General features: G+C 48.5%; 1 protein-coding gene across 3 annotated transcripts in view; it reads right to left on the bottom strand.

Annotated features, from left to right (window-relative positions):
- Nucleotides 1–27,300, bottom strand: part of LOC149358809 (uncharacterized) — a 601,276-nt gene that overhangs the window by 354,978 nt on the left and 218,998 nt on the right. For all 3 annotated transcript variants that reach the window (XM_089570994.1, XM_089570995.1, XM_089570996.1), the window contains one exon: nucleotides 1,606–1,678. In XM_089570994.1, coding sequence (XP_089427120.1) covers nucleotides 1,606–1,678 — 73 coding nt within the window. The remainder of the gene's footprint in view (nucleotides 1–1,605; nucleotides 1,679–27,300) is intronic.

Here is a 27,300-nt window from a genome sequence, read left to right as displayed (position 1 = left end):
TACACCTCCACGCACAAAAGAGAACGCAGATTCACGCATGAACGATGACTTGCCCTTTTCTCCAACTTTTAATGCAAAACACCTGCCCTTTTTTCGCTACGTGTCCATCTATTTAAGTTTCGAAACGGCTATCCATCAGATGCCTCGAGGCGTCACATGAGCGTCATGCAGCAGCTATTGCGACAGAGCACCTAACGTAACTAGCAGGCGAAGCGCAGACGAGCTGCGTCGGCACCTCGATGAGTTACGTGTGCCAAGGCTGGCAGTAGCTGCATTGCGAGATAAAGAAGCAAAGGAAAAAAAAACGACGACGTATAACTCTCTTTTCCTCGCGCAACAAGTCTCATGTATTTGCTCCTCCCGCGCGCACAATAGTGTATCGGAATCAGCTAAAAAATAACTTCGTCTCTGTACCAAAACTAACTTCTTTCTTATTATGTTTACAGTGAGATTATTCTGTTTTGTATCGTCTTCGCAGTGACAATGTTTCAGTTCTTTGGTGCAACAACATGTGTGACTTTTTTTTTTTTTGCTAAGCCCAACCTGTATGTTCTGTATTCGTTCAAGTATCACTTTTATTTAACCTCTGAATTTTCTGCACATGCCATTGTATGTATAACGCTTGCAGAACCCTACTAAAATCATCGCATGTTTATTGCAATATTTAAGACTAAAATAAAATAAATGAATAAATACGACTACGATGAGTTTCCACCAGGTGGGGCCGGTCGAGAAGCTCCGAGCTTTGAGCGTGCTATGAATCACGACAGGAGGAGGGAAGTGCGCGGAAAAGGCGAACGGTAAACTTCGAGTGCCGACAACTCCACTCTCACAACGTGAAGTCGAAATTTTCTTTCTGGAAGAGATTCATGAAGCAGTGTTCTCTAACACCGAATGCAAAAGCGCCTTTCTTGAAAATACAAGAACTCTTGCGCGTCTCATTTAAAAGCAGTAAGGGGATAAAGCAAGACAGTTTTCTCTTTAAGAGAGAGAAAGTGAGTTTGTCTGACGCTCATAAACGCAGATCGAAAAATGAAAAGCGAAGTCTTCGGTAACCAACAATTTTTTCCTTTCCCTTTCTGGATGAAGCCGCATGCGTCCTATTCCTTGTCCCTATTAACTTGCCTATTCATTGTCATAGTGAATTGATTCCTTTATCTGCGTACCTGCATCTTAAAAAAAAAAAAAACAGTACACGTGCAGCGGAAAAGCTTTCAATAGGAAAATGTCCTGTCATATTGTTGCAAAGTCTGAAATCTATCCGCGAATATGTCCGTATGGATGCACCTTAAAAGGCAGTTCAGTGCATCTTCATTTCGTCTCGATCGAGAATTTGTGCTTTCATGCAAGAATAACTACCTCTCTTTCACGTGGGCTGCTTACTTGGAACTGTAGTACTAATGAATCAGCACGAACTACAAGTGATCGATCTACCATTTAGCTGAGCATGGCAGCGAGAATCGAAAGAAGTTTTCAGTCCTGTCATCACTAAAGGTTGACTGAATGGTTTCATGTGCTTTCCACCTTGCTGGTTTTATTGCCGTTCTGAAGAGACAAAAAAAAAAAAACTATTTTCCGCGCTGTGATGCATGGAATTTCACTTACGGCAGGACGACTCGCTGGAGCGAAGCCTGGTAATCCTCGTACTGGCTCCACAGCAGCTTGGTGAACGCGTTGCCTGAAACGAGAAAAAAGGACGAATCTCAGATAAGCATGGGAGTGACGTAGCTAATGATCACCACCAAATCCCTACTGCGCGCATTCAACGCGAAATAAAAAAATGATGACAAATACCAGTTCTTCAAGTTCACCGAGGGAAAATGGAAAACTATGGGAACTCTTAAGTCACCTGAAGAGTGGGACACAACAGCGTTAGATTTCACATTTGTCGCAGCTTCGGTTGCAACTTCTGCATGTGTTGACGACTGTTGCTTTGCAATTATCGGTCCATCAACTCCCATATTAAAACTGCGGCAGTACCAGGTATCCTCTATGCTGTGACGGTGCCGACAACTGCATATATAGCATTTTTTTTTTCAATTTTAAATTTCTATTCTCTCTCTAGGTTGCTGTCTCGAAACTAGGTTCCTCACAACCCGGTGGGCAGGTTCTGATGACGTCATGACGTCACGTGGATCCTCTAGCAATTATTAATTTAATTGCCACCTTCCGCGTTGGACAGGTTGCTCACAATCTGGTGGCCAGTTTGCCGCCCACCGCGGTGGACAGGTTGTGATGACGTCGCAAGGTGGCATGACCCCTCTCTCCCAATCAGCGAATTTCGTGACACCGGACATCAGCGGGGTTTTGGTGTGACGAGAGCTCTAATGCTATCGATTCAAAAAGAGTGGCGCAATTAAAAACTCCGGTAAAATGTATGAAGAAGATTGATTGATTGATTGATTGATTGATTGATTGATTGATTGATTGATTGCTTGATTGATTGATTGATTAGAATTTCCTCAAAAAACTGTCCATGAGTTTATGCACCTGCTTTATTTTGTGTTTGTTGTATTTTGCCATGGCATTCGTGAAACCCTGTCGGGCAATATTCCCAAAGTGAGCGCTGAAGGTCATGACCTCGTTTTAGCTATTGATTTCTTTTGAGCTGTAGTTCTTCACAAGCTCTACATATCTTGAAACCTCTTGGGATAACATCGCGATGCCGGCATCAGATCGTCTTAACGTAAAGAAAAAGGATGGAGGTCTCGAAGTCTGACCGGTAGTTGAGCTGAGGTTACGATTGCAATACTCAATGTTTGCTCAAAGAGGCTTTCCCTCTGTCAACACTTCCAGCTCTTGGCAATAAAGATTCTTTTTCTAACCCGTAATAGAGTGCGACATATCAAGGCTAAATTCACAGGCCCCGCTCAAGTTAGGCTGCCAGGTTTCTTCAAAGATGAGCGGAGCACAACTTAAACTAAGATTAAGGGAATCATCCTGCAGCGTTAAAGAAGCTGAAGAATGGCATCGTAGGAAATGTGGTTTGTAATTCTACAAGAATAAACAGAGGAGCGGGACGAAAAAAACTCCTTTAAGCACAGTTACGAAAAGAGCTGGCATTGAGGTACAGCCTTGTTCAGAAATACAGGATGCTTCACCTAAGGCTTTACACAATTTTTAAAAATAGGCTTTTTGAGCTAGAACAGCGCTTTTTTCAATATAGCATGGCCAGCGGTGTACTATATGAGAATACAGCTAAAACGTGCTAACTAGCATGCTATTTAACTAATATGGAATTCTTAACTTTTTAACTATTACTGTGAGGCTCTTCAATTATTCAGAGGTGTGTCCCACCGTAAGCAATATCCATATCAGCTTTTAGAATTTAGAAAACGCGCTTACCCTCGACGGTGTGGCCCATCAAATTCTGTCTGCATCGCGGCAAGATACAAGCGATTTCGAGAAGCTTGCAGGTAAAGCAACTTCTCCAGTGCACGTAACTCGTCGAAATAGCCAAAATATGTTGGACCACAGCGTCGAGGGTAACCGCGTTTTCGAAATTCTAGAAATTGATATGAATATTACTTAAAGTGGGCTACGCGCCTCTCAATAATTAAGGAGCCTAACAAGAAAGGTTAAAAAGACAGCTATTCACTATTAGTTAACCCGCCCACTAGTTGGCACTTCATAGCTCTATTATGAGGTACTACGCCGCTGACAGTGCTATGTCGAATAAAGCGCTCTTCTAACTGAAAAAGCCAATTTTCAAAAATTGCGCAAAGTCTTAGGTGGAGCACCCTGTATACAGCTCAAGATGTTTGCTTTGAAGCCGCAGAGCCAAGCTGTCCAGCATATTTAGCAGGCCTAAGCTTGGGAGGATTGAGGACGCGAGTTCCTTCCTCGTTCAAGATAGTGGTGTCGCTAAGCATGGAAAGCGAGCCACGCTGCAGAGCTCATAAGCGAACCCCTTTTACTGTATGTTTTTGACAAAGGTTGCACGCCATATGCACCAGTATGAGTCGCATACATAGCACTCTGTCTACACTCACTGACGTCATAACCATGGAGTCATACAGCTGCGTAGCGTGTGACGCTTAGCACTGGGACTGTTGCACATTTACAACCTTTGATGAGCACGGAGCGCCTGTCTACCAAGCAATTGCACACAAAAACAGGAATCCTACTTCATTCATTGATTGCTCACACCCCGAACCCAACCCTCTATCAGCATTCTTCAGCCTTTGTCTAGCACGTCGGTAACGTGCTGGACAACGCTTGATAGAGTGGCATAGTACTTCCGCATAGAAGGCTAAAAGCTCAATACAATTTACTCTCTTTCTTTCTCAAGAAAAGACGGCGCATGTTTATTTCGCTTTCTCTTTTTGTCTGCTTTGTTTTGCAATGTGTCAGTGGCAAGCTTATGGGCATCGACTGTGAAGTTTGTATTAAGGGTTGAAAGCTTTCTCGGCTTGCTTTGTTAGCCTTGTCTGTAGTTGAAATGGCACCGACCGGTTATTTTAGGCACGGTATAATACGATTCACAGCATAACTCGGAGCGCTTATTAAAGGTCTGGCCCTTCTTTTAGAGCGCAGCTCTTAAGCGCCCGTTCGTAGGTGGAGTTGTGTTGCCGCCGTCGGTGTAACCGAGCCAAACCATAAATAAGTATTGCCGTGATTCGGATTCGAACCTGCAGCGCCGAGAACAGATCAGCTTCGCTGGCCACTGCACGAGAGAAGCAGTCTATCGCGGCAGCCAATCAACACACTGTCGCGCTGTTGTTGTTGCTTACCTCAGTAAACAAACATTGCACATCGTCGTCTTCATCTAATACTACTATCGAACTAATATCGTCGCCAGACGTGCCGATCCATCAGCAAAGCAAAACATTGAGCCTACAGAACCTGATACGCGGACAGAGCTGCGCTAAAATTTAGCACTGGGGAGAATCGTAATCGTCCTTAGATTTTTTTTTAAAAATCAGTTTACTTGTGTTGATAATTGGGATGTAAAATTTGGAACTTTTATTCAGTCTCGATATCTTTACATCACTTTGATTCTGAAGTATTTGTCCCCACTTACCCACCCTCACCTTCATCGGAAGGAAAGAACATCATAAGAATTGCTGCACTGTTCTTCCAGAATCGCAATACGGTTTCTACAGACAGCCTGCTGTCAGCCTTTGCCTCGCCCATTGGGCGCTGCGCGAACGGCAACAGAGCAGTGCGGCGGCTTCCGAAGAAGCTGCACGAGAGACCCCATACATGGGATTATGTCCAGGGGCGTCAATCGCTCGAGGCCTCCCCTTCATTGTTTTCTTTATTACTTCCTTAGTCACCCCCGTCGAACCCTAAGCAACCCGTGACGTCGTCGGCGACGATTAGCGGACTCGTTCGTTACACACCTCTGGTGCCCCAGGCGCCCCGCGCGGCCGCCTCGGTCGCTGTAGCAGATTGGATGAGATTAAGCAAGATGGATTCGCGGCTTACTCCTTACTCGGCCGCTCGCGCGTAATCGGGGCGTCCGAGTTAATTTCTCAAATCTGTTATCGAGCCCACCGAGCGCACCTCGGAAGGTTCGGCACAGCGTCGCACCCCCTCTCCCCCTTCTCCCCTCTCTTCCACCTTTTATTTATTTTCTTTTTTTCCTCGAGCTCTGTGCCTGTGCCTCCGGGGAGCCCCTTCTAGTGCGCTAAGCTCCATCAGTCTTCAAGACGTCACGACGCTTTTGCGAATGGCGGGCTCCCCAGCACCACTGGCGAAGTGTCGATTGGGCCCCGCGTTCCTTCTGTATATGCCGAATACCGTTGGATGCATACGCTCACGGCCGGCCTTGCTGGCAGGAGAGCAATTACAAAGCTAAAAGACCGCTAGAGGAGCCCCCTCATCTGTCTCACTTCTTTCTTTATTCATTTATATTTGTCTGCGTTTTCCGAGCTCGCCCCGTCTTTCGCTGGGCACTTCAGAAAGACTGCCGTTTGCGTTTGCGTGACTGCACTTGCCGCCGAAAGGAAGCCGATGAGAATCGGCGGTAGTGACTTTTCGCCTCGCGAGTTGTCGAGGGAATGGAGGTGGAAGGAGCCGCCCGAGTGTGACAGAGGCCTTGGGATGCGTCTGAACTGTAGTGCATTCAGTGAGTCATTAGAAGGCTGTGGGCGAACATCTCGGCGTCTTAAGCGTGGCGGTGCGGCGAAAGGAGCAAGCGAGATGATTAAAAAGGGAATGCTTGCAGAATGGAGAAACAAGACTCGACAGAGGCGCTGAGATGACAGCTATACTCAGCATGGCCCGCATGAACAAATGCAGAAGAGAACGTGCTTATTTCTGTCATGTGTTCGAAACGAGCAAGTTTACTAGGCAGCGGTCAGTGATCAAAGTTGTTCAAGAACCCTAAGGTGCTGCCTCGGTGACTTGTATCCGCAAAATGTTTGTTTTTGTGCTTGTTTTCTCGTTTGCTTATAAAGAGACTATTTTGCGAATTTTCCGCCGTGTAAATTACTACTTAGGCAATGTACCCACTATAGCGTCTAAGGCATCGGACTTGTGCATAAAAACACAACTTCCCCAGGAAATCATTTGCAAAACTGTGGCTAAAAGTCGTGAATGATTTTCTCGAAGAAAGAGAAGTTGACGAAAACTAGCATTCGCGTTACTGGCCGGCTTGGGCAAGAAGTGAATGCTAGACGTAACAGCGTGGCTCTGTAAAAATACAAAGCTGTGATTTTTGCCAAAGTCTTGCCCGTAAGATTAGCCTGGGACGAAGTCAAATCACGCTTGAGTGCTAAAGAACTTCAAGCTGCGCTCCCGCGTTAAACAAGAAAGCACGCTACCTGCAAGCTCGTACGTGACCTACCCCGGACAAAGCATGCCAGGCCATAATTATGTGATGCAAGAATTCATTCTATGCATCTAATTCTTTGTCCAGGAACTCGTGTTCAGTTGGGAAAGCGATCGGATAAAGCTTATCCATTTTCTCGAGACACGTGGGCATTATCTATTTAAATATACCGGCAAATTCCTTTATAACGATTTCTCTGTGCATGACAGCGCCAGCTGTATTAGCCTAGCCCCCCCTGGTTTCTCACTGTTGTTAGTGTCGTCGTCATCGTCCCCTCCGCATGCCCCCTTCCGCATCAACAAGACAGAGGACTGTTTACATATGGACAAAGCTGCCTGCCATATCGGGCACAGCCACGCTACGGTTACCCAACGCGGACAGTTACCCTTCACACTGCCATCCGACAAAGGCCATATGAGCAACCCAATCGCCAATCGGTCCGGAGGCAGCAGCCCCTACATTTTTTGTGCAGAGTACACGTTTTCTCAGCCACGAATCCGCCCAATCATTCATAGACTACTGCGGCTATTTGAGTTTGTTTAGCGGCAGTTCAGTAGCACTCATGCTTGGCGTGGTCACTGTGTCAGTCATCTAGCGAACCAGCTAGCCCTGATAATTCGTGAAACCCACAGAGTGAGGCTGTATTTTTTATTACCGTTGACATTAGTAAACCATTTCTGCAGATGGAAGAACTGCTGTGTTTTTTGGAACTGCCCTTTAATTCATCAGGTCCCCATTAATTCCATAATGAGATTGCGATACAAATGGTAAAGTTCCGCAGGCTGAAGAAAACAAAACACGTCTATTTTCAGGCTATGGAAACCACTAGAGTAAACTAACATACCTGAAAGCATCTTGCGTTCGGATACTAATGGAAAACAATTGGCATTTGCAAGAATGTTCGAATTTCAATTGTTTTCGCGGTGCTTTAACGCGCATTATGAAATTCGCAGGCAAGTTTTGGGTGCTTCCTTCGCTTTAATTGATAGAACAACCCAAGAAAACCATGAAAGAGCGAAGAAAGGAAAAAAAAATGGCTGAGGCTTAACTTGGTTAAGCCTGGAGAATGCGAAGCATCATCGTGCCGCGTAATTTGGAGGCGCACAACCACAGCGACGGCGCGAGGTGGGCCCCCGTTTCTCCACTGTCGTGACGTCATCGTGTCACGTGGTGTGACGTCATGTATCACGTGATTTGGAGGCGCACAACCACAGCGACGGTGCGAGGTGGGCCCCCGTTTCTCTACTGTCGTGACGTCACCGTGTCACGTGGTATGACGCCATGTATCACGTGATTTGGAGGCGCATAATCACGGTGAAGGGCTGAAGTGGTAGCTAAAGTAGTATGCTTCGCATAAAAACAACAACGAAAGAGCAGGAAAAGCAGAAACATCTGCTGCTGCTCCTGAAGAAAGGCAGGCTCTAATTGCCGTATTGAACATGTAACACGCTTCGTTAACCTTGAATTGGAATCCCGCTTCACTACGTTGTATTTTTACAAAATACACGTTTTCAGTCTATAGACAGCGCTGGAAGCCAAAAGCTGTGCTGGCGTTCGGAAGTAACAAGATGCTCTTGCTTACTTTTTCCCATTTAAAAACGGCGCTGAAGAAACAGGGGGTGCAAAGAATCGCAGTGCTCTCAAACTCAACCTAAAATGGTTTTCCCATTACCCACTTACATACAGTACTGCAAGCGGCGGACCCCTCAAGGTATCACTGTCAGCGAAACCAATAATAACAAGGCAGAGACCTGGCTAGAAATGGTTGTGAAGGCCACAGGATAATCATCAGTGGTGTGGACGGTGTATGAAAGACACATCCGAATGATGAGAGAGAAGTCTGCGCGGCTTCGCCCTGTGATCCTCACAGGACATGGTGGTTATCATCCCGTGTCGAACTATAGGTGAACGCACAAAAGCCGACTTTACATGTTTTGCACAACTTTTCACGTGTACAGAACATCATATCTCTTAAAGTTTGCCGCGCGTGTACGTGGCATCCATTTTTGCGTCGCGGTACTTTGTGAATCACGCCTCAAAACTCGAACTGTTGCTCTCTCTTACAGAAACAGAACGCTACTATTGGCGAAAGCTGCACCCAGTCAACGAACACAGAGCAGATTCTCGTAGTGCGCTACGCACACACACAAATAAAATGCATCAATCTTGACCATAATACCAAAATCACGCCTTTTAGCTGCCCTTAATCCTGCGCCCCGGAGCTGTGCGCTGTTGAGAATTTATGTGCCTGCGCGCTCGCCGTATTCTTTTCCACTCTCTCCCAATTTCATTAATTCACTTATTTGCTTTTCTAATACGCGCGGCCTTTGACCCGACGCAGATAATGTCGCCCATATAGAGGGCAGATTCAATGCATAGAAATTGACTATTTTAAGCTCGCGCTTCTCCAGGCCAGCCCTACAAGAACATGCAGTTAAGCCGCCGAATGTTTGAATGCTCCGCTATAGAGCGAATGTTGTGCGCCACACGCTGCGCTCTGCTCCACTGGCTTATTTATCGAGCGGCGAGCCCCGTTCAGGCCAGCCGGTCCGGTGCGGACACCCGCTGTTTTCGACTCCTCGGATGCCTCGCAGGTTCATTCCCTTTGCGGAGTAACCTACCACCCGAAAATAAACACCGAAGTCGGCGTGGACCGCCGTCGGAATGCTGTGTCATCAATTGCACGCGGAATCGGAGTTCTAGAGTGGCGGGACGGCTCGTGACCCACAACTTCGAACAGCCACACCCAAGGTGCTGTTGCCCATTCATGTACTTACTACGAATATGTAGGACCTCCGTCAATTATTTATTTGCCTTTTGTTGGTGCGATGTGGCACAGGAGGTCCTATAGAGATTCACGCAGCCGCAATTCTGGCAACGGCTACATCTGAATCTCTAACCATATAATCGTCGACCTTATTATAAAGTGACCCTGAGCTGTATCTGATCAAAAAAGTTTCGCAGGTTTTTTTCAAGTTCACAAAGGACGAATAACGTTTTGGCGTTCTCGGAACGTACAGCTCTTGCGAAGAAGAGACGTACGCAAACGCCATCATACACGTTTGATAGCTTGTACTTCGAAGCTAACAAAAGGCCCAGGCTTCGACTGACGCTAGTTTTTAGTGCGAAAGTACTGCTTTATTAGCAAAGCTGAAAAACCCGAGGTATGTGTGAAGTCCCAACTTTTCACCTTTGACGGAGCGCCAGTGGCGGAGGCCTTTCGCTGATGCTCCATCAACGCGCAGAACCAGCACCAGCCCCCCTTTCAGTCTCTTAACGTTACACCTACCATTTTTCTTTCGATAGCATGCGGCGTTGTCTTAACTTAAGCTGAACGCTCTTCGTTAGCCTCCACGTTTCTGCCCCATAGATGAGTACCGGTAAGGCACAGCTGTTGTATACTTTTCTCTTGAGGGATATTAGTAAACTGCCATTCATGATCTGAGAGAGCCTGCCATATGCGCTCCACCCAATTCTTATCCTTCTAGTTATTTCTCGTACTCTAACGTTACTATGACTCGCAACAACTCCGCCTCGCTTGCGTGATGTCTCGGACGTGAGCACGCGTAATTGAAGACTGCGTACGCGTCCTTCGTGCTTCGCACTATACAGTTTCGCTCTTCGCGAGGTCAGCTAGCGAACACGAATTTGGCTAAGCAGCCAGGCGCGTCGGTAACAGTGGCGTTAACGCGTCGATAACCACGGATAACCTCGAGGTTTCTGCATGCAAGCCCGCTAACGCGAGACGCTCGTTACGAGAGGAGAGCGAGTGGTTGCGTGACCGCATCGTTTTTCATATCACTCAATGCGCGCCGCGATCGTCAGTGCCGCTGTTCGCGCACGCATTTGGGGTCTTTCGCGTGGCCGCTTCGACCGCGAGAAATGTGCCTGCGTGCAGGTATCCTACTTTCATTGCTGCCCGCAGGCTGTGAGCAGGGACCATTGACGAGTTGTTTGCCTCGATTGTTAATGAACGATTTTATCCTATTGCGCCCCAGGATCACAATGAAAACTTGGCTCTGACTTCGAAACGAGAGCGCTCGTTTTCCCCGCGCGCCTACGCAAATTTTCGGCGATATTTACCTAATTTTCTTAGCCCCTTGCATATTCCCTCGTGGCAACCAGATGAGGATTTAAATGTCCGAAACGGTTGCCAACTGGCGATGAATAGTAACAAATAAAAATAAACTGCTGCTCTTGTCATATCGAAATTGCGGAGTTGTAAGAGGCGTCGGGAGCAGACTGCATTTAGACGGAGGAAAAATGAAAGAACAAAAAATTGCCTCAGCGATTGTGTTTACTCGTTAATGTGTTTTAACGGCGTAGCTGTTTGCGCTTTTTGCGTTTTGCGACTCTGTGCAGAGCGCGCTCGGAAGACTCCTTGCTACCATTGCCGTTAAGTCCCTTAACATGACGTCATTTGTTACGTGACGTCACGCAAGGCTGATGTGAGCCGAGCTGGTCCCGAGATCTGTTATGCCAACGCTAGACGACGGCGCTCACGCCACAGGTGAGTCGCTAACAGCTTGACTATGAAACGGCATAAGGAGACGCCCGTGCAGAGTGAAACGGCTACAAGTCACGGAATTCTTGGCAGCTTACTTTTGATTTGAAGGCCTCCACTATGGCGTACCTCTCTCAACTCGAGTTAAGATTCTTGACACGCTGATATCAGCAAAACCATAACGTCACGAACACGGCACATGCAGAAGCGCACTGCCTGATGTTTACGCTTGTCCAGCGACCACACACGCAGCTCGAGCTGAATTAAACATTACAGAACGGCAAGCCTTCAGTCTAACAAAGCCCAAATGCTGCCACCGCCTCCATTCAAGCCGCGTGAAGAACAAAATACATTGATCACTCAGAGGTGAAAGAACCCAGCCTCGGAACAGAACACAGTAGCGGCGCTCCGCTGTGGTCGGTAGCGACCACCAGGAGGAAGCAAATGCGACTAGCACACCGGACCCGCCCAGTTCGCCAAGAAAGCGGAGGGGGGTAGCGGAAGTTCCCCTGGGGCACCCAACGTGGACGTGCGTGACCATCGTGCACGCAATGTGTGCCCTGATTGGTCAATGAAGTGTTGGCGCGCAAATGGGAGCTTAGGCGTCGTCGGCGCCCACGGGCTGCGCAGCGGCGGCGCAGCAGCCCGGTGGGAAGTGGAACTCGTGTAGGATCGCGTACAAGTGCTACGCGGACACGACTCTCGGGACGCGGAAGAGACGCAGGCCTAGCCTAAGGCTTTTGATTGAGGCTTGGGCATTAATGCGTCTCCGACCACCGCGGCTACGCGGCGAGGCGACGTAATAGGACAATGAATTGTGGGAATAGGAGACAGAGTAACGACATGGACTAAACACTAGGACTGCTGTAGATACCGGCGAAGAGGGCACGAATGCACGTTGTTTGGATGACAAATAAAAAAAAAGGAAGAAAAAAAAGAACAGTTCAAAACAAACGGATGGAAGTCGTGGACGCTGGTGGCTGTATTTCGTTACAATTCTTTTCCCCATTCATTCGTTTGAAACCTTTTTGTCCCTCCTTGCCGCTACCTTTGATACCACAGCCGGCGACGTACTAAGGCGCTACCTGCTAACTAATAGGACTGACGTCATAGGCTGCACCGACCAATGATACCAGGGTATAGAAAGAAATCGAGAAAAAAACGAGCAAATTGTGAGTCCTGCTCTTAATCGTGTCATTGGTACAGTCTAGATTAATTAATTCCATAAAAGGCAAAACGCTTCATGTCCTCAGCTACAATTTCATCAGAGAGAAAGAGAGAGATGAAGGAAAAGAAAACGACCTATGAATTAACAAAAAGTCAAGAGCGAAGAAGATAGAGAGATGGGGAAAGAAAACAGTCAGTGCACGCTTTAGGCTCTTCCTTGCGCTGATCTCTCCAGGCTTGTAAAGCATCGCATAGCGATGGAAAGAACGGAATGTGCACCGGCATTACATGATATTTCTTAAATTAAGCATTAAATTAAGCAGAGAAATGACAATCAACGTTACCCCCAGTTTCTTTTAAGAGAGAATATTGACGGGGCCTTTTATCTGCTCTAGGATCAGAACATATTGTTACGCGACGGCAAGCTGATGAAATCAGAGCGATATGAGAGATGGTGATGGAATGATTCAATGGCGGATGGCCTGCCGCGAACGCTCCCGCCCGCATCACTGCACAGTTCGTCGTGTAGTTCACGACAATATCGTTGTTACCGAGAATGAAGCATTTTTAAGAGGTCATTCCACCTCAGTGATAAATAGTTAGATGATGAACTAGTCAGCAAAACCTTATACACTGACTAGGAGTGCATTTCAAAACGACGCTGAATCAATGCTTAAAAAAAAATCGCCGCCTGCAGTTATGTCCGCCTGGAGCTATGTCCGTTAGGCAAGAACACGTTTGCAAAAGACACGGAAACCGGAAGAACATTGATGCTGTTCGCTCGAGCGTCAATGAATGTCTGGTTTGTCTCAGTGGTTAAATATACATTAACGGTCCACAAGGATACCTAATTACATTATGCGATGGCAATGTGATAGTATAGGAGCTGTTGATGTCATTACCGGAAATGACGTCCTTCAGTCCAGCCACTGAGAATTATCCAGCCCAGTGACGTCGCTTCCCCCTGCCAATGGGAATTATCTGGTCTGCTGACGTCACTTCTCTCCAGTGAATAGGCGAATTTTACGACCGACAACACTCATTTTTTCCCGACAGTGCTTTTAATGACATTGCATTAAAAAAAAACTGCTGACAGAAGCTACTTTCTGCTGCCACTCGGCAACGTGCGTCACTGTCGCATTAAACTCGGGTGCTGTCACAGTCTTTGAAAGGTCGTCGTTGTTTTCACTGCCGTGCCCTAAGAATATGGTGCATTCTCATAAAGCGTGCATCGGCACTTCATCGCCCACGTACGGCAAACATGTTCTGCTTTCCTCCCTGCCTTTTATTTTTTTTTCCTCTGGGATGTCTTCGATCTTCTAAAACGGCCACGAGTGTATCAAGGAAGCTACTGTCAAAAAATAACTCCCGTCGTTGTTGTTATTCTTTGTGCAGCTCATCTGTTCACCTGAAATTATCAGCTGACAAGGTAAATGCGCCTTTAGGGCCTTGGAAAGAAATAATAACCGGCGACACAGATTCGGCGGGGATTAAGCTCGTTTCAGAGGAACTCGCGCACATGAAACGAGCTGCAGAAAAAGAGGCTACGTGAACAGACTAGGGTGCGACGATCGCTCACTATCATAATCTGAAAACCTCGATATTTCGCAGCGCTGAGGCGAGGTAAATAAACAAAAAGAAAAGCCAAAGCGAAAGAATGCGCCAAGCATGAGAGAAAACTGGGACAGGTGCGAAGGCTAACTAATTATTAAAGCCGCCGCCACCACCAAGGCTGCTCCATCACAATTCTCAGAGCACGTCCCACGGAGAGTATGCGCCACGAACTGGGGTGTTACAAAGAATGAAGAAAGCACAGCGAAATGGGGGCAAGCATTTTCCGCCGAATGCCCGGGGTTGTAGGCCGATATTACCACGCTGATGACCACGGCTTCACGAGTGCACTATTCGCCTCAGTGAGCGGTTCTCTACAAGAGCGAAGCTCAAAGGGTGAGGTTTGCGCTTCAGACCTGGTGTTCCTGCTCCGTGCTGGTATTGATCACCTGGGTGTTCCTATTTATAGTGGGAAGAGGAACAGCGTGCTGGTGTCGCGTGAAGTAAAAACCATGCAGTTGTTCCTGTTCCCACGGCACCGAGAGTCCAAAAACGTGAATGCGATTTTGTGCGCATTCACTAAGAGGCTAAGGCACCTAAACTCTCACTGCGGGCATATATCTCGCACCCACGAAAACGAAAACAAGTTTCCCACAGACTTCACATTGTTATTTTCAAACCAAGCTCATTAATGTTATCAGCTGTTGCTACATGACACAGTTCAGCGCTGCGCTGGACTTTGCCACTTGTAACACTCAACAGTGTCGTCCATGAGGAAGCAAGAATTAATAGCGATGGATGAATGACAACATAAAGTCAGAATTGCCAAGACACGTTTTAGATTGAGAACGCCTGGCGTACAAGTGTTAGTTGCTTAACACTGCGGCAAAGAGCTCCGTTAGATGCACGATCCCCCACGTTTATTTCTGCCGTTTCTCCTCGTAGGACACCACACGAGAAAAACAAGGGTGGTGAGGTGCTCCGTCTTGTCCCCATTAAGAATGACCACAATGCTACTTACGGCCAGGCAAACAGTGCAGTGCTAGCCTGGAGCTGCCACTCCGTCCTTTTCCTTTTCCGCCCTTAGCGGTATGTTACATGCGCAAACGCAAACAAGGAGATTTGTGCTAGCGTGAGCGAAACTGATATACCGCAGTGTTTTCCTTCTCCCCACTTCTTCGCATGGTTTCACCAGCGCAAGCGCGCTTACTGACAGAGTTGCTGTAGGGGTCTATAGTTTCCGCTTTGATTTGTATAGTCCAACTAAAAGCGAAAAACAGAAGCAGCGCTGCTATCCGCAACTCGTGTGCGGCGCACGGCACAGTTGCAGCCGAAGGTATGTGTGCGCACTAAGGGCCTCGCACGCGCGCACACGTAGGTATTGGCGAACGTACGCACGCACACAGACGCACACACAAATCAGTTCACGTGATCCCTAGACGTCACACGGTGTGCGGCTGTACATTCCTGCGCGCCTCAGGCACATGTGCTCGCACACGCACGCACGCATGCGCGAGCCCACGTATGGCACAGGGCGGCAGTGTGTAGCCATGGCAGCACCAACGGCAGCAGGCCGGGTACGCATGCTGCATGTATACAGCAGCGGCGGCCCCGCAGCCAGAACGCCGGCCTCCGAATGTGGGCCAGGGCGCACCACCGGCGTTTCGCTTATCTCCGGCGGTCCATCGCGAGCAGCGGCAGCGTCGCGCCGTCATTAGCCCATTTCTCGGCCGCGGCCCCCGTATAGCTCTGGATACCGACCGGCGGGCGCGTGTCTGCGTGCGTGCGTGCGTGCCGACGCCGCCGCCGATGCGGTACCTGGGCGTACGTACTACGTACACGGTGGTCGGGTGCCGCTGCCTCCCGTATCTATCCATCCTTCCCAGCCAGGAAAGCGGCGCGCCGACGTTCCCACTGCGTGCAGTCGGCGGCGCAGCGTAACTCGATTACGATGGCATCATCGGAGCATCCCGCGCACGTATATCGATGCTAACGGGGAGGGAGGCGTGCACAGGACGGCTACTGGCAACGGCGAGGCCGCTGGAGCGCCTCGCAGAGACGTGAAAACGAGGCGCGAATAATTGCTAGAAGCTGTCGAAAGGAAGAAGCGGTGGCAGCCATGGATACTTCATGGAAACACCGCACGCGGTTGTTTCGTCTAGACACTGAATTGGTTCTGAAACGAAAAATAAGGAAGGAAAGAATTGGATCGCTCATATAGTAAAAGGGTGGCATAAAAAGTTCACAGATGCGAACGGAGGGAGTAGTGAGCTACGGTGAGTTGAATCCCCAAACTTCTTCCTGCAAACATCTGCTTCCCTCCTCTATTGCTTCTTTTATCGCCGTTTACATTTAGAATCAGTAGGTAGCACGTGGTTCCCACAAGCGTTTCCCTTGTTTGCTGAAATTCAGGTGAACAGAGTTAGCTTAGACATGGACTAAAGAAGTTACACGCGGACAAGCGCTGACTTTGAACTAAAATTCTTACTGCTTCGATCACGCAATACCAACATTTACACAAGCTTCTCTTCTACATAGCTGAGTTCAGCAGATAACGAATCGTTGAATGGGCAACAGAGCTCTCCTTAGTTAAGCAGGACAGCAAGAATCACTCAAATTGTCGCTGAAACACAGGTAAAAAGGCAGTATGCACCCATTGAGCAGAATTAGGGATGAGTCGCCGGAAGGGTGCGTAAAATGCGACAGCACACGTTGGAAACCTGCAAAGTTAGCACTCTCAAATAACTATACAGAACTGCTCGCGGCAGTAAAAGCATTTGGCTTAAGTGTGTAGAGAGTTCTCGTCTACTTCAATCCCATCGCTTTAAAAAGATTTGGTAGAATTAAACTCTACTCCCGCCGGTGTCGAGTACCAGAAGCTTTGTCATCGCTAAAAACGGTTATGGATTCAAAGCGGCGGAAAATTTATACATTCACTGAATGAATTTAGTGTTCCGTTATCGTAAAGTTACGCTAACAAGAGGTGCAATAGTTAGACGGGAGAGTTTGTGATACTTCGTGAGTTCGTGATATGCAACAGCGCGAAGGACGAATAGGGGAAGAGCAGAACGCTCGGCCTGTCTTGTATATCTCTTCTCTCCCTTACGTCGCAGTCCATCGCGCTGTTGCTTAAGACAAGTGGCGCTCGACTTTTTCTTTCTTCCTTAAATATTCATGGTCTTCGCACTCTTCTGGTTTAACCTGTATAACGAAAATGACTGCATTAACCACTTTCACGAACGCAGTTTTGTCCTCTTCTTCTCTGGACCACACGTTAGAAAGAGGGCATAAAGATCCTCAAAAACAGAAACACAGACTGCCATTGGAAAGCGATATCCACGCGCAAGCTCTTATCTGCCCGTGAAAAGCCAAATATAGAGAGGCACATTTCGAAGCCTTCCCGCCGCTGCTATAGCGTGTTCCGCACAACCCATCATTTTATCCCCGCGTAATATACTCCGAAAGATGTACTCGTCCCGGCATTCAGCGGATATAAAAAACACGTTTCGAGCGATAGTGAGAAACAGCGGCAGGTTTTGTGCTCGCGCGCGACCTTACGTGCACGCATCTGGCCATCCTCCGAAGAGACACCAGCGCGTTTTTCTCTTCAGGCAAGCTTCCGCGCCCTCGCTTTGAGGAAAACGAGGAGGCTAACGCAGAAGCTCTCCAAGAACCGTTGGCGAGCCGCTTTAGCGACCTCGCCGAGACACGATGCGTCGCTCGCTACTCACGGAAGATTCATGCAGCCCGCCAGAAGCCTCCATCCACAGATCGTTTCATTCGCCACGTAAATGAGTAATTTCCGCGCCACCAGATGACGCGACACTTGCTTTTTCTTCAGAGCAGTGATTGAGTGACTTTTAACAATTAGTCCTGAAGCGCCGCCTATGTCCGACCCGCGACCGTTTAAAAGGCTCTCGAGGGCTGCTCGCAAGACACAAGTGTGCGTCCTGCGTCCAAGGGGGCGCATACTTATTTCTAGCGCGGTAGGAGTCACCGCGCTGCACGCAATAAGGGAGATCGTCTTGCCCACGCAAGGAGGCTCATATATAACTCGGCGAAAGGTCGCGCATTCTTCATCCGAAGCGTCGACGCCCCCGCGCTTAGATGCCAGCGACGGCTGCGCGGCAATGACAAGAAGATGAACGCGCAGAGGAGTCTCTCTGATGCGCGCGCGCAAACGGTACCCACTCTCTCGCTGGCTGCGTGCGATTTCGAAGGATGCGCTAAGCGGGGCAGCAGAACGGTCGCTTTTCCCTTTCGCATAATGCCTTGAGAGCTCTTGAGAGAGTGCTGGCTGGATGCTTCATACAGAGACAGAGAGAAATATAAAGCAGAGGAGAAAGCTAGCTGCCTTCTTTTACACGTGTAGGTTTTAAAAGCGTTTACTCACGGCGCGTTTTCGCGAACCAGAACCGACTGCGTTTCAAGGATGCCACGAAGAAGAACACCTAACTGCCTGCATTATTCAAGAGGAATATAACTTTGCTTTGCCTTTTTCTTGTCTAACTTAGAGGAGGTCACATATTTCAAAAGGGAAAGCGGGGCCTTGAGCGACATGCTGGTATGCTAATAGTAAACAAATGCAGGCAGCAATAAGGATCGCTTTATGGCGCAAAACCATTATACACGAATCCAGAGGATTTAAAAACAGATAAAGATTGAAGCTGGCGGACTGGTACGAAAAGGCTGCGTACAGAACCGCTGGAAAAGAATAAAAACTCCAAAAGGAAACTCGAGTTTTACGTTCGAAGACAGAATACAGCGCCACTTTTGAGTCACTTGCAGCAAAGAGTTGGAAACGTGTTTCACGCTAAGCTAAAAACGCACTTTGGTCACCTTGGATGAGGTAAGAGCAATTCTCTCTCTCTCTCTCTCTCACACACACACACACACACACACATACACACACACACACACACACACACACACACACACACACACACACACACACACACACACGCGCGCGCGCGCGCGCACACGCACACGCACGCACGCACGCACGCACACACACACACACAAGCGCGCGCGCGTGCGCTTCTTTTTAAAAGACGTTAAAGAAAGCAATAAGATATTGGTGGACCTAACCACAGCCCCCAGCGTGGACATAAATAAATAAAAATAGCGGAGCAGCGACATCGCGTCGCATCGCTCGTCGTACTGGCACGCTTAACCGCGCGCACACTGCCCCTTACGAAATTAAGCCGTCTCGACAGGTCCAGCTATCTCTCCCGACGTAAGCCACGCGAGGCATAATTTAATCAAGCCACCCCTAACTAGACACCCTGCCCCTCAACGACCCGCGATCGAGACGACCGCCTGCCGACATCGGCGCTGTTCGTGATGTCTCCAGTTTGTCCGACTATATATGTGCTCGTCGCTCCACCGAGAGCTTTCTATCTGCGGCGCTTCCGAGCTCGCTGCGTCTCGTCTGCTAGTTCCGGGTGATATGGAAGCCAGGGGAGAAGGAGGCATAGATGGCCCAGTGGCGGCGGGCTCTTTTCAAACCGGCGTCATACCGCTCGGAGTGAGTGAGAGAGAGAGGTGGGGGGGGGGGGGGGGAGGTCTTTCGAAGGGGGCGCATCGCTGACCCATGCTTTACGATCTCGACTCTAAATACAAACCAAATCAACGCAGTCGCTGCTGGGGGAGGGAGAAACCGAAACAAACATACGGAAACCGGAGCGAACAAAGCCGCGTGCAGACTGGGAGATAAAAAGAGCGGCGAGGGGGAACAACGGGGAAGGAAGTGGGGGGGGGGGGGGGGGTAAATCAGGCGTGATCCTCTTCCCCCCCCCCCCCCCCCCCCCCCCCCCCTCCCAGCTCATTCAGCCATCCGGCGGAATAAAACGATCCGCTGGCAGATCGACGCGATAACGACGACCGCAAAGGTCAAACCGTTCCGGTCAGACGCCGGGCTCTGTTTTTACGACGGCTGCCGCTTGTAGAAGGGCAGCATGCACCAGCCCTACGGCGGCGGCGGGTCCGAGGGCTGTTTCGAATAACGCCATGCTTCCCTTCAATGACGGCCGCGGGTTCCTCGGTGAAAGAATTGCGCAGGGCACGCGGACGAAGATGGGGATCGGGCCTCGGGGTTAAAAGAAATTTGCACTCGCAGATTGGGCCCGCATGGCGAGGGCTGGCCCAGTTTGCGGGCGCGCGCCGACCGGAAGACTGGTGTGGCTGTTCGCGCGAGCCGATGCAATCCGACCTGACATGTAGACTTTGAAGGTATTTGCGAGAAGGAGTGAGAGGGTCGAGAGCTAGCAGGCGATGGCTGTATATGAGTAGGACTTCGGATAAAACTCTGCAGAACACAAGGTCCACTTTTTATCGGCACAGGAGGGGACTTGCATAGCACCCGTGAAGGTCGAAAAGTCGAGGTGATGTTTAGGACAGGAGTCTGCCTCCTGCTCCAGAGAACTTGGGGTGCGCCGTAACTTCCCAGCTACACGGCTATACACGGTTCCAGGAACTTCGGTGCCTGAAAACTTCTGACGCAGGCTGTAGGCCGTCCGATACTCGTTAATACTTAATTATTGCTGGTCACTTTCGCTAGGAGTCGCAGCGTGAGAAGAAGATAAAGAGGCAGATTGCAAGAGTAACCAAAAACTTAAACGAAAAGGTACCTTAATAAATACGCCCTTCTGACGCACGGCGACATTTGGTCAGTGATAAGTGCTCTTCAAGGCGGCATCGTGGGAACGGTAAGTCAAGATTATGAGCCGTAAGACAAGAGTAGGACAGATTATTAATCAATCTCTTTTGCGGGTGTTTGTGTATAGTTAAGCGTGGGATTTCTACGGTTCGTTTTCTCCATGCCACGCCCAGCAGCTTGTCTGTTAAGTGTTCCGTGTAATTGCGTACACAGGAAAGATATCTACAGATAGTCCTTGTCGGTATACGCACAGCTTAAGCAAGTTTCCCGTCAATGGCAACCTCGTTCAACCCGCGGTGCAATTTTCGCGCTCTTTTTCAACTTCCTGCTGCCCTACTAATAGAAAGGCACGCGGTAAGTGAAGATTGATGCTTATAGCGAAAGTGCAAAACGGAATATGAGACAGGAGTGACTACAAACCTTAGAGATGACTCAACGATTTCCTAAGTGGCAGGCAATTAAGTCGAAGTCATTGCTGTCGGCATTGATTCACACCTCGCGTGCGTTGCTCGCAGCGTTAAAAAAAAAAAAAAAACGGGTTCGTGGATGAACAAGTCAGTAAATTTCGTTTTCCGCGAGGCGTGAAATTGGCTCTTTCCTCCGAGAGTTCGTTTGCGACGGCTCGAGCGTGGTGAATAACGAAGCCGACGAAAGTGCACGCGTTCAAATTAGCCCGCTGTGGTCGATGGCGTTTTGCGAGAGTCCACAACGGTCAAATCAACTTTCTCGTCGACCATTGTGACTATGATGGATGCTCATACACTCTCAGACGTCCTGAGGTCAAACTCCACAATCAGAGACCAGCTAGCGAAAAACAAAAATAAATACTTTTCAATAATTTTATAAATAAGAGAACGCTTCGTGTGTGTAAAGGCCCAGAGGAAGAATAGAAGTTGGCCTATGTCGACAGAATACCCCGTTCTAATCACAAAGAGTCCGCGCGCACTGAAACCGGAGTGCTTTTAAGCTAGAAAAAAAAAAAAACGAAAAACAAGTGTCACCACCAGCGGCCGATTCTGCAAGTAAAATGCATGCGTCGACACAGATTTTCTGACGAGGATCCCGGAGGCTACGCTACACCACAATAGTGGCAACTCGTTCTTTTCGGTAAGGACGTCGCGAGATTGACTCGACTGGCGAGAAGATTTTTAAATCCAATTTTCACGGCAAAAAATGTTCCTTTTGCTGCCAGACAAACGACAACATAATCAGAAAGAGCCGAAGAGTAAATTTTTATCGAGAACAGTAATTGGATGGAGTTGCCTTAAGTGTTTAAGTCAGCCTAACGCAAGAACAGTGTTGGTGCTGCTTAATCTTTTTTGTTTGTTTTAACTTCGTTGCACTTGCACTTCGTGCAGCGACGCTGCACGAAGTGCAGCGTCGCTGCTTCTATTTAGATATCTTCACTTCTTCATTATCCACCTTTTTAAGAGCACGTGCCCAAATTATTAACTTTATTTTCTTGCTTTCAGTACACCTCATTCATGAAGAAAAGCCCGGAAATGACTGCGTAGATAAATTAAACTTAACGCTTCGCACCATCGACATCGTAACATTGCTGACGTGTTGATAACTGAAAATTTTCAAAGGAAGAATAGTTGCAGGAATTTGGAAGCGTAGTTCAGAAATTACACTCAATCCGACAGTGGACGGTGCAATATGGGGAAGAAACAAAATAGTACTAGAATGCTTGCCTGCCGAATAAGCAATGCTTACATGCAAAGGACTCCAAGGAATGCCACCGCACGCCGTCACTGACGGGCCTCCGCTTCCCATTCCTCTCACCGACGAGCTTTGGGGATTAAGATATCCCAACCGTCCTGATAAGCATACGCAATGGTGTGAGCGCCACGCCCTTCAAGTCGACTGTTTTTAGTGTGAACGTGCCGCACACCTCCTTGATTTATTACAGATGCCGCCTGAGATAGCTATGTCTAACGATGTGCTCAGTTTAATGGCAGGCCCGAAGTAAATAAAAAAAATGAACGTTGATCGTAAGAACGCCAGACATGCCAAACCGAAAACTCGCATATGTAAGCACGTAACTGCGCTGTAAATGGGTATCTGACATGGTCGTCCAGAAATACGAGGAGGGTGACCGCGGAAGGGTTAAAGGAGTTCGGCCCATAAAGGCGCTATAATGTTTCACGCATCTGCTCCGCGGCTTCCTCGCGCGTCACGACCGCGTTATCGATCGAAGCGGGTCTCGCCGCACCACGTGTCGAAGGTCAAGGTGGCGGTAGTGCTAGTTGCGGTGTCGGCGCAAAGAACGCGCGCGCGCTCATCGCTGGTGGTGACCCTGCGAGCGGTGTGCACGGAAACCGGAATAGTCTCCCCGCTAAGCCCGGAGAGCACAACATGGCTGACGTCACTCCATTTATAAGGGAACTGGTACTCGGGCTTCCAGCACAAACAGCCGCTTCTACGACGAGAAGGGCGTGCGCGGATAGTGAGATTTCTCTCCTTTTTTTCTAATGCAAAATATGCGAATAATAACTGCTTCAAAGTGATCGAATCAAGCACCTTACGCTTCCTGTTTCAGATGAGAAATAATTGGTTCAATCATTGCGGATAATTAATCGCCAAAAAGGACCTCTAATGTACCAGTTGAAATGCGATGCCGTTGAGAAATCACAGTAAATGAAGACGAAGTTGTGTGGTATATGAGTGAACAAAAAACAGCAACAAAAGATAGCACAACCGGTTTGACGCCAAGATAATCAGCGCATGGCAGTAAACTGAGCGGGCATAATGGTGGTTCAACAGCGCAAACACGCACATACCAAGAAGGAGACAAGACGAAGACAAGACAAGTAGGAGACAAGACACACACACAGCGCTGGACAAGAAATAAACTGCAGATTGGGCTAATTGGTGCAGATTCATAATGTGTGTGTGGTCTGTGTGTGCTTGCGCTGTTGAACCATCATTATGAATCTACACCAACTAGCCCAATCTGCAGTTCTTCTACAGTTTATTTCTTGTTCAGCGCTGTGTGTGTGTCTTGTCTCCTTCTTGGTCTGTGAGCGGACATATTTGGATGCCCGTGAAAGTTTGAAATTTTTTGTAGACATGCATAATAGTTACAATGTTTAATATAAGAGCTGAAATTGAAGCTATATTAATGATTCCCCAGCTAAATTAATCTGAAGCATCAGTAACAAGGAACTGGAGGGCAAAAACCAAGTCTACATTAATCTCAAATAATCCCAGCTTTGCACAAGACGCCGCTCACCGTATCCCAGCAACGTTTTCGTGCGTTGCCCACAGTCTGGTCTCAAGTATTTTCCCTAGCCTGTAAGTTGCATCCTCATAGTGAGCACTGGTAGGATACAACTGTACTGTACATTCGTTTTGAGAGATATAGCTAGAGGCTCAGAAGGAAATATTGAAACGTCAGCTCTATAGCACTGAGAACTGACGTGAATAATCCAGTTCAACTTTTTTTCTTTCCTTATTTCGATCGTGCGCACACAAAGTGACGGAAATAATCCGCATGTTAAGACCGGCGCATTTGCGGGCTGGCATTTTCGTTCGTTATTCGTGTTGCATGGTGGGAGCCAGGAACGCAAAAGAGCAATACGAGTTATCAGTGGTTAGTTCTTCATCTTCTCGCATAACGATGAAGAACTGCAGTGATGGGATTGGCAGCTGTTTAATTAAAAACCTGGCTACCTCCGGCTGTAACCTTTGACAGTAAACGTTTCCGAATTCATGGTAATTATTGGGCAGGCAGGTGGTCTCAAGGAAAGTGAGTATAAGAACAATCTTTAGTTTGGGCATTTCAAAAGAAATGAAAATAAGATATCACCCCAGAGAGAAAGAAAAAAAGAAAAATTCACGAAAAATGGAGAAAAGAAGAAAATAACACAAGATTCCAGAAAAGTTTGCTCGGACCACTAGGTATCTGCCTGTGTAACGTGAAATGGTACATATTTATTTATTTATTTATTTATTTACCCTAAAGACCCAGAAGAGGGCATTACATAGGGGGGGAATGATTAAAAGAAAGCACGCATAACAAATCAACTCATAACAAATGATGGTAAATATACAGAAGGCAGAGTTTGGGTAACATTTGGGTAACTGTTGTGTCCCCTTATTGCTTTTGTGTGTGTGCGCCCCCTCCTAACGACCACTCGCATTCCCCTCCTAACGACCACTCAATCCTCCTCCTAACGACACTTGCCCCTCGTCGCACGCTGTCACCAGATGCCCTGTTGCACGCAAGGTAGCAGGTCCCACCGATGCCACCCAGTTGTTGGGACGCAAGGTAGCAGATCCCACCGCTGCCACCAGTTGTTGCGACTCGAGGTAGCAGATCCCGTCGATGCCACCCAGTTGTTACGGCTCGAGGTAGCGTGGCCAGTTGTTGCGTCACCAAGGGGGCTCGTCCGGGATGAGGAAACTGTCTGAACTTCAGAATGGTTGGAGATTACAAAAACAAGCAGATTTAATGGTAAGAAACTGAGACACTTATTTACATAAATTTACAAAAAGAAGAGCAAGGAATCAAACGTTAAGAGTTCATAGCGTCGAGCGTCTGGATGAGCCTGATACCCAAGGCTCAGAGCCACTGGATGAACCTATTACCGAAGGTCCAGAGCGTTCGTGCCCACTTTGGTCGCAGGTTATATAGCCCAAGACTCCGCCCCTGCACCAGGCGACATTCCATCGCGACACAAAAGATCGGCACCAGCACCGCCATCGAAGACCTGTTGAGTCCCCTCACTAGGAGGTAACTCATCGTGGCACAAAAGATCGCCGCCACACGTCACAGACGCAGCTGGCCAAGACACCTGTTGAGAGCCCGCACGTGGGAAATGGCAAGGAAGATGCCAAGACCGCATTCCCAAGTCCGCATTCCGCATTCCTATAGCATTGTGTCGTGTTGACGTCAGAGCCGCAGCTGCGCAGGCTTCCTCTGATTCGTTCCGGATTTTTTTCAAGACGAGGGACACCCTTTCTTCTCCTGTCGTCGGTTGCTTCTCGAAGGGGAGGTCCTTTTCGCCGAGCCGAGTGTGGGAAGAGCCTCATTGGCCACTTCCCAGAAAGTCGCCCTTTTCTGTGAGGTCATCGAGGGGTCAAGTTGAAGTCAAACGACCCGTCAAAATTGCCGCTACGTTGAATCTCCCTCTGTTTCATCTCGGGTCTCAAGATGAATCGTAACAGCTACCTCCCCCGCCAGACGAGTCTCGGCGAGTAGCAGTCATCGCTGCTGCATGAAGAGACGACTTGCAGAAGCACGCCAGTAGTATGCCAGAAGCCCTCTGCCGCTCGCAACGTGGTCTTCTATTACGCCTTCCAAATTCTTTGAGGCGTCTCTGAAACTTCAACCACATGCGCAAGCAAGCACTCAACTTCCCTCCGAGCAAACCAGTTCCAAAAGAGGGATTCAATTTCGGTAGCACAGTCGTTGTAGAAAAGCCCACACTGAAAACTTCCAGGACCCACGCAAGCTGAGAAAAACCGAACCTGCTACTGTAGACATTTACTTTCAAAACCGCACGAAAAAAAAACCCATAGTAGCAATTTTGGTTCATAAAGAGCATTCCGGACAGCTAAAAAGTCCGCGTCCCTTCCGGCATATACTTAAAAAAAAGTAAACAGCTCCAAAAGCTGCATAAATGAGTGAAAATCACAAACAAACTTTACAAAGACCACTCAGCATGACCACTAAAAACTGGAAACTCGTTTGCCTTCACCCCTGTCTGGTTTTTTTTTTTTTTTTTTTTTCAGTGAGTCAATGCACAAAAAAAAAAGGCAAACACTTATTCCCCGAATTGTACATTCTTTAGCCGCGCCCTGCGCGGTCGTGGTCGGATGGCCGGTCCACAAGCAGGTGCTTCAAGAAAACTGCGTGCTTGATTGGTTCCGCCTCTGCTCGACCTACTGCGGAAAGGGTGCCTCCACCATTTCTTTGTCCCTGCCTGCAGCGACCCCCTACGACTCACGCGCTCTCTGTGGCGCCCTTTTGTGTGGCTGTCGCGCCCTATTCTTCGTAGTGCAAAGCCTGCGTCTCGTGTCCAACGACTATGCCGTCTGTCCCTCTTTCGGCCCGCCAGGGCAGTCACCTGGGCTTTGATCGGGCCCATCCGCCTTCGGGAAAATTTCACTGTTGGTTTTCCCTTTTCTTTCACAGTTCTCGCGGTGCTGTCCCGAGTTAATTTGCCGGCCCTCGCACTAGCATCTACACCTGCCCTAGCATTTTTCAAACGCTTGTCGCGTTCGCGATGTTTCTTGTGTAGCGACGCTACTTGCGCTTTATTCTGAGTGCCAGGCGACGGACTAACTGACGAATCGTCCACTCCTGTGGTTTCGTCTGAGCACCCAAGCTCATTTTCCTGCTGTCTTTCTATCGGGGCAGCCTCCTCCTCATTCCGGGCAACAGAAACAATCTCGTCTGTACGGCACTTTTCAGCGAACGTTGCGCTCTTGCCTGGCGCTTCACTGCTACCGTCAGGCGATTCCCTTTCACTCTTTGTGCCGCTTGATACCGCCTCGACTTCCTGAATGCTAGTGCTCGCCAGCTGCACCAGCGGTGTCCCTTCTCTGGCTCTTTCATTGCGTTTACACCGAAACTCACTGCATTCTTTCTGGCGCGGGACTACAGTCTTATCTGCCAACGCGCTTTCTGTCTCA

Source organism: Amblyomma mixtum, chromosome 2, assembly GCF_055824585.1.
Source record: "Amblyomma mixtum isolate Tamu chromosome 2, ASM5582458v1, whole genome shotgun sequence".
Lineage (NCBI taxonomy): Eukaryota > Metazoa > Arthropoda > Arachnida > Ixodida > Ixodidae > Amblyomma > Amblyomma mixtum.
The sequence above is the reverse complement of the archived record's forward strand: the minus strand, read 5'-3'. Positions and strand labels throughout refer to the sequence as shown.